Source organism: Eublepharis macularius, chromosome 4 (assembly GCF_028583425.1).
Source record: "Eublepharis macularius isolate TG4126 chromosome 4, MPM_Emac_v1.0, whole genome shotgun sequence".
NCBI classification, from domain to species: Eukaryota; Metazoa; Chordata; class Lepidosauria; order Squamata; family Eublepharidae; genus Eublepharis; species Eublepharis macularius.
This window is the reverse complement of record NC_072793.1, coordinates 101,690,944-101,703,947: the sequence shown is the minus strand read 5'-3', so window position 1 is coordinate 101,703,947 and position 13,004 is coordinate 101,690,944. Positions and strand designations below refer to the sequence as shown.

The 13,004-nt window shown below is 41.3% G+C and overlaps 1 protein-coding gene across 1 annotated transcript in view; it reads left to right on the top strand.

The window, feature by feature from the left end:
• Positions 1 to 13,004, top strand: part of DNAH1 (dynein axonemal heavy chain 1) — a 295,393-nt gene that overhangs the window by 178,166 nt on the left and 104,223 nt on the right. The window contains exons 40-44 of the mRNA XM_054976957.1: positions 148 to 306; positions 1,018 to 1,114; positions 2,794 to 2,801; positions 9,626 to 9,766; positions 10,865 to 11,025. Coding sequence (XP_054832932.1) covers positions 148 to 306; positions 1,018 to 1,114; positions 2,794 to 2,801; positions 9,626 to 9,766; positions 10,865 to 11,025 — 566 coding nt within the window. The remainder of the gene's footprint in view (positions 1 to 147; positions 307 to 1,017; positions 1,115 to 2,793; positions 2,802 to 9,625; positions 9,767 to 10,864; positions 11,026 to 13,004) is intronic.

Here is a 13,004-nt window from a genome sequence, read left to right as displayed (position 1 = left end):
GCAGTTTTTGTTAGCAGAAGAAGATACTGAAATAACAAAGAGAGAGGTTTAGGTGGCCGACAAGCTTTGATTTTATGTTCTCTGTGTTATCATTAACAAAGATATGATTGGTTTTAGAAAAACTTTAAGCTTAAAATGAATTTTCAGGGAATAAAAAGAATACCCCCAGAGAAGATAGCTCGTATTGGTGAACTTATTGAACCTTGGTTCATATTTGCTTTGATCTGGAGTATTGGTGCAACCGGAGATGCCCAAAGCCGAGTGTCTTTCAGTGTTTGGTTAAAGACAACAATGTCAGTCAAACAGGTAAGCTATGGAAATGAGACTGATCTCTTCCCAATAGAAACAATATGGCTCCTGCATTTCTAGAATGTGTGTGACTGCATTGTTCTTAAGGGTATTATTTGGCAAAGCAATTACTACACTTCTTGATTCTGGGAGATTTGGGGAACAGAATCCAGATGGAATTCCATCACTCATGCTTCATCTTTGCATGTCAAAGGCTTGCAGCATCTGCCATGCTCATGCCTGAGGGCTGGGGCTGGATGTTAGGATTATCTGCGAAAGTTATGCTGTGTCTGAAATGTAAACTGTCTCTTCCACTCTTACAGGGTATAAGACTGTTTGTTCCTGAAGTTATCTCTGCTAGACTGTGCTCTCGCATCTGGGCTATGGGAAAGGAAACCTACATAACCTTGAAACACTGTGTATCAGCTCTCCCTGTGTCTCATCCCCTGCACAGATGTTTCCCAGTGGAATTAGCCAGCCTTTAGGAAAAGGGGGGGGATTAGCCAAAGGGGAGTGTTAGCTTTTGAGTGATATATATGCCTGATATTTGCTTGTACCCTCATTGCTGGCAAACAACCCAATAAGATCATACTAGCAACTTTTCAATAAAGTTCTTACTAACAGTGGAGTCTTTTCAAGGTTACTTGACCGATCCTTACACTACATTATATTCTTTGTGTTAGCCTCAGGAAAACTGTGGTGCTCGCAGCTTGTTTTTCCCTCCCACAGATTGGTTTACTGTTCCCAGATGAGGGGTTAGTCTATGACTACCAACTGGATGATGCTGGAATTAGCAGCATTGAGGAAGAAGAGGATGAAGATGTTGGTGAGGTAAAGGAGATTTTTCAGTCTTTTAACTCTGGACTTTGACTGGATTCCTTTCTGAAGCAAGATCAGCACTGCTTAGTGCTTCATATTTCTACCCATCAAAGGAGTGTATATGCTCTTATATACCTGACTTAAGTATTTCTATTTATTTTTGTAATAGTTCTCATCTCTGTGCGAATGAATAATACCCTTTTGATATGGGAAAGTATTCTTTGTGATCTCTATGCATCACACCTTCACAGAGCTGTAGTTTGAAAGCTTTTATAGTTAGAGTGGAGTGGAGAGTGCTCTCAAGTCATAGCTGACTTATGGCAACCCCTGGTGGGGTTTTCATGGCAAGAGACTAAAAGAGGTGGTTTGCCATTGCCTGCGTCTGCAACCCTGGTCTTCACTGGAGGTCTCCCATCCAATTACTAACCAAGGCTGACCCTGCTTAGCTTCAAGATCAGGCATACCTGTGTTACCAGAACTGCTCTATTTTAATGGGGAAATTAGCGCGCAGTCTGGGTTTTAGTGCGGGTCTCTTAACCAATATATACCAGGGTCCCTCTCAACTTCCGGCTTGGGGATTCATGGAGGTCTAACGCAGCTCCATTTGTGGAGCTGACCGGACTGCCGTTTTAAGCGGCCGGCGGGGTGAAAAATAGCCCGCGGCCGACTGCTCTCAGGCGGAGAGCAGGCAAAGAACGCTCAAGACCCTAGGGTGAGTTAGATCTCGGACGAGGGGGGGCTCTACATAACGGGTCCCCTCCCGATCCTTGAGGTCCCACCTTGCGACGGGTCGGCTACAATCTCTGCGGCAGTTTTGGGGCCAATTCGGCTGGCATAAGACCTACATACCCAAGCTTCGATTGGGGGAAGAAGTGGAAAGGAGAACTTGAAATCGAAACAGCGATTACAACCCGAGGAAAGTGAAGGGAAGGTAAAGATCACTATCTTCCGATACGGGACAGATTGATAAAAACAGAGAGGAAAAAAAGTAGACTTTTAAACTGCAACAGACTAGCGAAAAGGAGGGGAAGCTCCGGCAGGAGTTGTATTAGAAAAGAGACTAAGTTTAAAGAAGTTATTAAAGAAATCGGATTATTGTTTTGAATACCTGTGGCTTTGGAGCTGTGAGAAAAAGACACCATCGCGAGACCTGCTGTGGGAAGACGGGAGGCAGGAAGTGCGTAACAACAATAGAGCGGCTGGAGAGAAGCGGTCCTTGCTGGAGGGCAGGAAGAAGGGAATCGCCATCTTTGAGAGGGGAAGGGTCGCGGCTTCAGCGGAAAAGGAAGTAGGCCATATTGGATTATAAAATCATAGAGAGACCATAGAGAAAAGACGCCCGACATTTTGGACCCTTTAAAATTAATTTATGCAAGAAGACCGGGACATTTGAAATAAAAAAAGGTACTAAATTTAACGCCACGGAGCTAAGGAAGAGAGCGGATTCGTGGGAGCGAGCTAAAGCAAGCCCCACGATGTCGAAGAAAGAGTGGCAATCGGCAATAGAAAACCTGGATAAAAAACTTTTGGAGGTGATTAAAGAATTTAAAGACATGAAATTGGAGCTGATCAAAGAGGTTAAACAGACAGTAAAATCGGAGCTGTCAGAAGTAAAATCGGAGATGTCAGAAGTGAAGAAAGGTATGGAAACAATACAAAGTGAATTACAAGGGACGCAGCAGAGAGTTAAAACAGTAGAAGGAGCGATGGAGAACTTAGCAGATACGCAACAAACAGAGATGAGGTTGATGAGGGGAAGGATGGCGGTTGCGGAAAGTAGACATATGGAGAAGCAGCTCAGATTTCGCGGCCTGCCGGAAATGGAAGGAAAGACAGCGCAAGAGCAGATGACGGAGGTGTTAGCTGAATACCTGGGGAAGGAGGAGGAGGATGTTGTGGCTATCCTAGATGTGGCATATCGTGTGAACTCGAGAATTGCAACCCAGAGAAAAGTACCAAGAGACGTGATTGTACAATTTACAACAAGAAATATGAAAGAGAAGATTGTGACTAAACAGTTTCAAGATCCATTGGAGATCGATGGCAAGACAATCATTATAATGAAGGAACTACCCAGATCAGTGTTACTAGATCGGAAAAAATATAAAGCGCTAATCCAGATGCTGAAGGACATGAAAATCAGGTACAGATGGGAGCTCCCAGAGGGTTTGTCCTTCGAATTTGGAGGCGCCAAAAAGCGTATCAGATCTGAGCGGGAGATGGAGCGATTTATAAGGGACAATGAAAAAGACTTACCAACAAGATTATGAATATGGAGTGTAAAGTGTTATCTTGGAATGTAAATGGACTAAATTCACCGAATAAGAGAAAAAATATTTTTCACTGGCTACTAAAACAAAAATGTGATATTGTTTGTTTGCAAGAGACTCATATTCGAAAACAGGATGTAAAATATCTAAAACTGGGAAAATTGGGCAAAGACTTTGTAGCGGCCTCAAGTAAGAAAAAAAGAGGAGTGGTGTTGTATGTAAAAGAGGAGCTGCAACCAAAATTCATAATGAAAGATGTGGAAGCCAGATTTGTAGCAGTGGAATGTACTTGGAATTTAAAGAGAGTGTTGGTAGTCGGAATCTATGCACCCAACGGTGCAAAAGAGAGCTTCTTTGAGGATTTGAGGAAGCATTTAGATGATCTTTCATATGACCAGATAATTCTTGCTGGAGACTTCAATGGAGTGACAGATTTGGAACTGGATAAAAAGACTACAATGGCACAAAAGAAAAGAGGACTATTACCAAAGCTTTTTTTTGAGCTGATTCAACAAGAGACTCTTGAAGATGTATGGAGGAGAGAGTATCCTAAAAGCAGACAGTTTACTTTTTATTCTGCAAGGCACTCCACATTATCAAGAATTGACATGATCTGGGCCTCAAAAGATTTGGCGTTATGGACTAAAGATGTAGAAATAATGCCGATGGTAGGCTCAGATCACAACCCAATTATGTGGAAGCTGGGGAAAAGGAGGAAAAGGAAAGCATGGAGAATAAATGAGGATTTGTTACAGGAAAAAGAGAATATGGAAATATGAAGAGAGACAAAGTTTTTCATACAATATAACGTGAATAAAGAAGTACCAACTGATAAAGTTTGGGATGCTTATAAGGCGGTTATAAGGGGTATACTAATGGACTTAAATGGTAGAGCAAGAAAGAAGAAAGAGGAGAAGAGACAAGAGATTGAGGAGAAAATAAAAGCTAAGGAAATACAGTTAAAAAAGAGACCAGGGAAAAAGAAATTATACCAGGAAATTAAAATATTGCAAGAACAGCTAACAGCAATGAGTAATAAAGAATTGGAGTGGAATCTCAAAAGGCTGAATCAGAAAGCATTTGAGGGTGCAAATAAACCTGGGAAGTACCTGGCATGGCAACTGAAGAAGAGAAGGGAAAAGAAAACAATAAATAAAATTTGTGAAGATGATAAAACGTATTTGGAACAGAATACCATTAGTAGAGCCTTTTATAAATTCTACGCTAAACTGTATAATAAGAAAGAAGTAAATAAAGATTCAATAGCGTCATATCTGGAGAAAATGACACTTCCAGAAATCTCGGACGCTTGGAGAAATAAACTGAACAGTGAAGTAACGGATGAGGAAATAAGTAAGGCAATACAATCTGCAAATTTAGGAAAGGCGCCAGGGCCAGACGGACTTACAGCTAAATTTTATAAGACTATGGCCAATGAGCTGGCACCATTCCTAAAGGAGGTGATCAATGGAGTTTTAAGGGATCAAAGGATTCCAGACACTTGGTCTGAAGCGAACATATCATTGATCCCAAAAGAGGGCCAAGACTTGACTAGTGTGAAAAATTACAGACCTATATCGTTACTCAACAATGATTATAAAATCTTTGCGAAGATACTGGCGGAGAGACTGAAGGGGTGGCTTTCGGAAGTTATAGAGGAGGAGCAAGCAGGCTTTCTGCCAGACAGACAAATAAGAGATAATTTAAGGACAGTGATTGATGCTATTGAATATTATGATAAGCGTTGTGATAAAGAGGTTGGTTTCTTCTTTGTTGACGCTGAAAAGGCATTTGACAACTTAAACTGGGACTTTATGTTTGCCACTATGGAAAAGCTACAATTAGGAGAAAGATTCATCAGAGCAATTAAGGAAATTTACAGAGACCAGACTGCAGCAATTGTGGTGAATGATGAATTGACCAAGAAATTGACTATAAGCAAAGGAACAAGACAAGGTTGCCCGTTGTCTCCACTGTTGTTCATTTTAGTATTGGAGATTCTGATGATACAAATACGACAAGACGAGGAAATTCGAGGAATAAAAATAAAGGACTATTCATACAAGGTCAGAGCATTTGCGGATGACATAATGTTAATTGTAGAGGACCCACTGGAGAACATGCCAAAAGTGATAGATAAGATCAAGGAGTTTGGAGACTTGGCAGGTTTCTTCATTAACAAAAAGAAGTCAAAGATACTATGCAAAAACATGACTAAGCAGAAACAACAATTGTTAATGGAAACAACGGATTGTGAAGTAACAAGTAAGGTGAAATATTTGGGAATTGAACTGACTGCAAAGAATATAGATTTGTTCAAGAATAATTATGAAAAATTGTGGATTCAGATTGAGAGAGACTTGATTAAATGGAATAGGCTCAATCTGTCATGGTTGGGTAGGATTGCAGCGGTTAAAATGAATGTGTTACCAAGAGTGATGTTTTTGCTACAGACAATACCAATCATCAGAGACTCTAAACAATTTGAAAAATGGCAGAGGAAAATATCAGATTTTGTATGGGCAGGCAAGAAGCCTCGAGTGAAAATGAAAGTTTTACAAGAGGCAAAGGAAAGAGGCGGAATGCAACTGCCCAACCTGAGACTTTACCACGATGCAATCTGCCTAGTTTGGTTGAAAGAGTGGATGACATTAAAGAACAAGAAACTATTAGCCCTAGAGGGATATAAAAAAATATTTGGATGGCATGCATACCTATGGCATGACAAAGTAAAGGTCAACTCGATGTTCCTGCACCATTTTGTACGGAGAAGTCTATACACAATCTGGAAGAAGTACAGAATTTATCTACAAGAAGGAACTCCTTGGTGGGTGGTTCCATATGAGGTGATAGACCCGAGAGCTGTTGATAACGAAAGACAATGTTTGACTTATAAAGAAATAACTAAAACAGAAGCATCTAAACTTAGAATAAAGACGCAAGAGGAACTATCACCGAATTACGACTGGTTCCAGTATAGACAGATCAGAGATTTGTATAACTCGGACTCTGTAAAGGGAGGTATACGAATAGAGAATTCGGAACTAGAGCAGACCCTTCTTAAAGAGGACAAGAAAAGAATATCCAAGGTATACCAAGTACTGTTGAAATGGTATACTGAGGATGAGACAGTTAAAACACAAATGGTGAAATGGGCTATAAATTTTAACAAAGAGATAACAATGGAGGCATGGGAATACTTGTGGAAGACTACAATGAAGACAACGACATGTACAAATATTAAAGAGAATATCTATAAAATGATTTATCGTTGGTACATGACACCAAAGATTGCGCTAGGGAATTTGAACACTTCTAATAAATGCTGGAAATGTAAGAAGCATGAGGGCTCCCTCTATCATATGTGGTGGTCGTGTGAGGTAGCTAGGCAGTACTGGGGGGAAATAATAAGAGAAATGAGTGAAATTTTACAATTTCGAATAAATAAGAACCCAGAACTCCTGCTACTAAACTTGGGAATGGAGGGAATTCCAGCCCATCATAGGACGTTGATATTTTATATGACAGCAGCAGCTAGACTTTTGTATGCGCAAAAATGGAAAGTACAAGAAGTGCCAACTATTGAAGATTGGACCTACAAATTGCTGTACATGGCAGAAATGGACAAGATGACAAGAAAACTGAGAAATCTGGACTCAGGGCAGTTTAACACAGATTGGGAGAAGCTGAAACAATATCTGGAGAAGAAATGGGAGGTGGGAGGAAAACTGTGGCAGTTTGAGAACTACTGAAGTATAATAAAATGTAGAGGGGGGTGACTTTACCGGGGGGGGGGAGAGATAAATGTGAATTTATAAGCAGTTAGATTAACAGATTGATATATATATAGATATATATTGGTTAATAAATAGAATATTGATAGAAAATAATTAAGGATAAGGATTAAATATACGGATTGAGTAATCAACAATATTTTCTTTCTTTGATAAGATTTGTATAATGCACCAAACTGAATGTATAGACAAGTCAAATTGATTGACTATGTGACGAGAGTTATATAGAATTACCATAAAAAGATAGAATGAGTAATACATAGAGAATAAGTCAAATTGTTTGATTTAAATGTGTAAGATTTTTATGGTTTATGATATATATGTTTATGATATATAGAAATATTCAAAACTGGAAAATGGGATAAATTGTTTATCCAAGATGGAAACAAAGACTTACAGTTTGGGTATACAATAAGAAAAGTAGTTAAGGATGTACTGCTTAGTATAATGGAGAATATGTATTTGTTTTAGATAGAGAAATTTAATAGAAGTAAGGGAAAAGGGACAAAGGGTTGGAAAACTGTTGGAAGTCAACAAAAGGGGGGGAAAGGGAGGGGGTTAGAAATGAAAAATTTGGGGAAAATTGAATGTAAATGTAAAAATAACGGATTCTAACCCAATAAAAATTTTTTCAAAAAAAAAAAATATACCAGGGTCCCTCTCCAGACGCTCATGCAATAAAGAGGAAGACTAAATAACAATAAAACGTGTTTTACTAAATGTGGCGTATGCCTGAACTAGCACACGCATACAAGATTACACACAAGAGCTAGGAAAACAGAGTATGAAAATAGAGACGGTTGCATTAGCGGGATAGCCCACTTGAGAGCGATGAAGTTGGGTATACTCACAATCCCGACATGGAGCACAGACATAGCAGTGAGATGAGATGGTCTAATGCCTGCACTAGATCCAGTATAGAGTGACAGCAAGGAGTCTGGATAGGAATGGCACGTGCACCATGTGGCCTGGGAGGCCAGCTTAAATACCCCAAAACGTACCCTGGTGCTGGTGCTGTTCCCAGTGGTTCTCATGGGTGAAACAAAGGTTCTAATGGCTTTACAACTACCCTGGATGGGCCATCTTAGAATCTGATTGTATTATTGTGACACCTTGGGAAGAGGGGACAAAGGAGGGAGGGGGAGATCCGGGCGTGTTGAACGGATGTTCCAGCGGACAGGGCTTGTCCTGTCGTCATCATCTCTGGAATGCGGAGGCTGCTTTAAGATGTATTCCCTAAGTGCTTGGGATGGTCGGCACTTAGCTTCTTCTCCGGGGCGGCTATTAAGATATGCAGAGCAAGGCGAGGCTCGCCGCTGCATACGTGGTCTGCTCGCTTCTCCGAAATGGCTTCTCTCAGCAGGCTGCTCAGGCTGGTCTTCTGGCTGCCTGGGAACATGGTTGCCGGCTGGGCATGGCTGGGGCTTGCTAGCAGGCTGCCCGGTAGCGAGGGCAAGCTGGGTGACCGGCCCGCGGGAGACTCCAGGTGGGGACTGACCAGGGGGTGCCTGGTCAGGCTTGCTGGAGGTCTCCCTGGCTGCCACCTGGCTGCTAACAGCGCGGCTTGGGCCCAGGTGAGGCAGGCTCCCATGGAGGCAGGGAACAGCAGGTACAACATAGTCCATAGCAGAGATAGGAGACAGGCACAGTCCATGGTAGGTAATAAACAGGCAGGAAACAGACACGTGTATTAAAGTGCACACGTGCAAGGCAGTCTCTGGTGTAGTTATAAAACAGCAATGCAGGAAACTGCTACAGTTCATTGCAGGCCTTAGAGCGGGGGGGGGGGCGGGGAACATCTCACACGTGAAGATATAGTATAGGAAAGAGTGTGTGTGCTTATAATAACATTATATTAATATAAGGGTTGATTTTAAAAAGATGAAAGACTATATGGGGAAATCTTTGCATGGGGAAGCGTAAAAAGGGAGCCTCTCTGCCATCCATACCTAAGAACCCCCCACAAATGCTGCAGTTCAAACCAGAAAGCCCTGCTAAAACCTGTAACTAGGAGGCAGAGCCTAGTACCGGTGGTTTGGGATGGAGCCTGGAGCAGCAGCAACAGCTGTGTGCTTTTCAAACCATGCTGCTTTTTCTGGTGCCAGAAGTGGCCACTCGTTCTCCCCTGGGCCCCCAGGACTTTTGCAGTTTTTTAAATTATCATTTTCATAGCATTGTGTCAGTCTGCCATTGTATCAATACCTGCAGCAGATTCTCTGAATTCCCAGCTTTCACTTTCTTAAAAAAGTAAGTCTTTAGTACCTTCCCTTGCAGAGATAAAAGGAAAAAGATGTATCTCTGCAGTGAAATGGGCTAGAGACCTTTTTTTTTTTGTAAACCTTGTATGCGTTGTGTACTTTTAGGATATGAATTATAAGTTGTGTAAAATTCTATGCTTATTGCTCTAAAAGAGTTTTTATTTGCTACTTTCATAAGTATCTCTCTGTCTCTTAGGTGGGATGGGTGAGCTGGATGGACTTCTGTACAGAATTTACCATGGTGCCTGATAGCAGCTTTTGTGACATAATTGTTCCTACAATGAACACTATCCAGATGGCGTACCTGTTGGAAATGTTACTCTCTAACCATAAACCAGTATGTGAACTGAATCTCTTGTAGGGTAAATCTGATAGCAATTCAGATTGTTTGCTGCTCCATCAAGCTAGCCTTCAGTACTTTGCTCAAATATCCGGAGTAGGAATTTATGTCTTTTCTTGTTAAAAATAAATAGAAGTCAATGACACCTTGAAGACTAATTTTTGTTTTTTAGCATAAGTTTTTGTGGACCAGAGCCCACTGTCAGATGTCCCCCCCCCCTCTCTCTCTCTCTCTCTCTCTCTCTCTCTCTCTCTCTCACACACACACACACACACACACACACACACACACACAGAAAAAAAATTGTTATAAAAAAGAGCAAGGTCAGCAGGTCATAAAATGCAGGTACTACAGGGTGAGATGTCACATTTGGATTTTACATGTTAACAAAGAAAACTACATTGGCTGTTCACAATAGCAGCAATTGATAATAAATAATAGTATTTATTTATTTAAAACATTTCTATGCTTCCTTCCCACCCAACTCAGGGTGTTCAAGGCAGCTAATATTAAGACATCCAAACAGTTAAAACAAACTGGGACAGTGTAGCTGATGTAATAGTATTGCCTCAGCAGTAATGGGAACCCTGCAGTTTACAACATTTTTAAATATATATATATATATAGCTTCAATCCTAAGTGTCACCTGCTAGAAGGGTCAGGTAGTAGGTTACTGTGACCTGAGACCCTGGAGAGCTGTTGTCGTCAGAGCAGACACTGCTGACTTTGATATATAGCAGTGGGCTAAGGCAACTTCATGTGATCCCAGTAATCTGATGAAGTGGGCTTTAGTCCCTGGAAGATTATGCTAGAAAAAGTAATTAGTGTCATAAGACTGCTGTTTATTTTTCTTACATCAAACAAAGCTGGCTACTGATCTGGAATTCTTCTTGGTTAACTTTTTCTACTTGAAAGAATTTCTTGGTCAGGTCCGTCACATTAACAAGGAGATCTCAACAACTTAGTTGGTAGAGTCAAGTTGGCACAGTCCTAGTGAACTGTCAAAAAGCATAGTGGTTGGCAAATGGGAATGAGAAAAAATGAGATTATACAGTAAATCCTCCCTGTGGTGACAACTTTCTTTTCCACATGTAGGTTCTTTGCGTTGGTCCCACTGGTACTGGGAAGACACTCACTATTGCAGACAAGCTACTGAAGAACCTGCCACTAGAATTTATCAGCCACTTTCTAGTGTTTTCTGCTCGAACCTCAGCCAACCAAACCCAAGACCTCATTGACAGCAAGTTGGATAAAAGGCAAAATTCTGTTGTAATATTTCTACTTTTGATAATGTTGACCTGGTTCATATTCATTATTTTTAGCATTGATTAGTCATCTGCCAAATTTTCCAAGTAAGTTAAGCATAACAATGTTAACAATTCAAAATAAGACTCAAATGATTAAGGAACAGCTAAGGTTTTTTTTAACCTGTCCCTTAAATTTTATTGGTTGTTAAGATTGGATTTGTAGCCTGTCCCCTCTCAAGGCTCAGGGTTGGTAAAAATATGTAAAAACGTGTGTAAAGTAACCAGTTGAAATAACATTTGAAAACCTACTTAACATTCACATTTACCATCATACCTTATTACTTGTTTAGGGCTGACAAAATCAAGCCCAAATTAAAAAGTCTTCTGGAAGATTTTTGGATGCAGGGCCTTGGGGAGACCCCAAAAGAAGGAAATTCTGTGGTTGAGGGACACCCATCAGGAATGCCTGTCTCCATGCTCTTGCACCCATATTTCAGTGCAAGAGTGGGAAACATAAAAGGCATTTTGGAAAATCCTACAGATAGTGACAGGATTTATATTTTGTCCTATACTTGCATCCAAGTGCTCAGAATGGCATACGTGATCTCCCTCCCCACCCCAACAATTTATCCTCACAACAGTGCTGTGTGGGAGTGTGATAGGTCACCCAGTTTCATGGTTGGGTCAAGATTTGTACCTGGGTCTTCTCAGCCCTAGTCCAATATTCTAACCCAGCGGTATTCACTCCACAACTTGCAGAGAGCCACATTTGTAATTACCATCAAGCAAAAGAGCTGCATTACTATTATATGACCTGTGTACTACCCCATCAAATACACATATAGTAAGATATTAATATTAAATGTCTAACTATAACCTTTTAAATCACCAGATTACTTTTGAGCATTACCACTGTTGAACTTTAGCGAATGCTAGTGTGCCTGGAGTGAAGGAAAGGGCTCCCTCTGCCTTCCTGCTCTCTCCTCAACATGAGGCACAGTGCCTCAAGCAAGAGAGTAAGATTGACAAGGCACCTGGAGGAGAGCAAGCTGGTGATGGGAGACAGGGAAGTAGCCAGCTTGCCAGCCAGTTTGCTCTTTTGCTGAGTGGTGGCAGCAGCAGTGATGGTGGTAGTACTCTCTTTTCTCTGCAACCAGTACTGGCTGCTGCTCAGGTGCTGGGATGAGAGTGCAGAGGCTACAGAGAAGGGTATGTGTGTGTATTGAAGATGTTGGGCTCTTCCATCTCTGGCACAAGCCTGCAACTCAAGGAGGCTTGTAGGTTACTCATCCTTCAGTGATTATTTCAAGGTGGGAAGTACCTGCAAACCATGTTACCTAGAATAGGGCTCCTTGCAAGTAAGTGGGGGAATTAGCAGCAAGAACCAAGGCTATGCAAGAGGGATAACTATGGGATAACTCCACCAGTATTTATGGGGTCCCTTCCCCAAGGTAGCAGACAGGGCTTGGTGCATTTAAGATCAAAGAGTATTTTTATTTAAAGAGGAAGAACCAACATACACACAAGAGGCTATTAAAAATGGTTGGTGCACACACACACAGAGTCCTAGGAAGCTAGCCAGAAATTGGAATAGAGTGAGTGAGGAAGTATATTTACCAGTCTTGGAGAGTAGAGCAGTCCATGGAGGAAGAAAGCTTCAAACGCCCAGCGTTCTTGGCCAGAGAGAGACTTAGGGCAGTGGCCCCAAGGGAGCAGCGCTTGGATCCAGTAAGCGTGAACAGTTTGAATGGGGCAAGAGCTCTGGGTCTTATAGGGCAAAACATGTCCTGAGGCTGGGGAGCCCCCTCAGCCATTGGAACAAAGACCGTAAAAGGTCAGTCTCTAGGAATTACAAAGGTTTTATTACCTTAATTACTTGTTTCTGGGGTGTGTGAAAGAAAATGTAAAGTCTCTCCTGCTGCCTCACAAAGGAGCAGTTTGCTAATGAATCTCCCCGGAGCTGGGTTAATGAATTTAGATATGAAAAT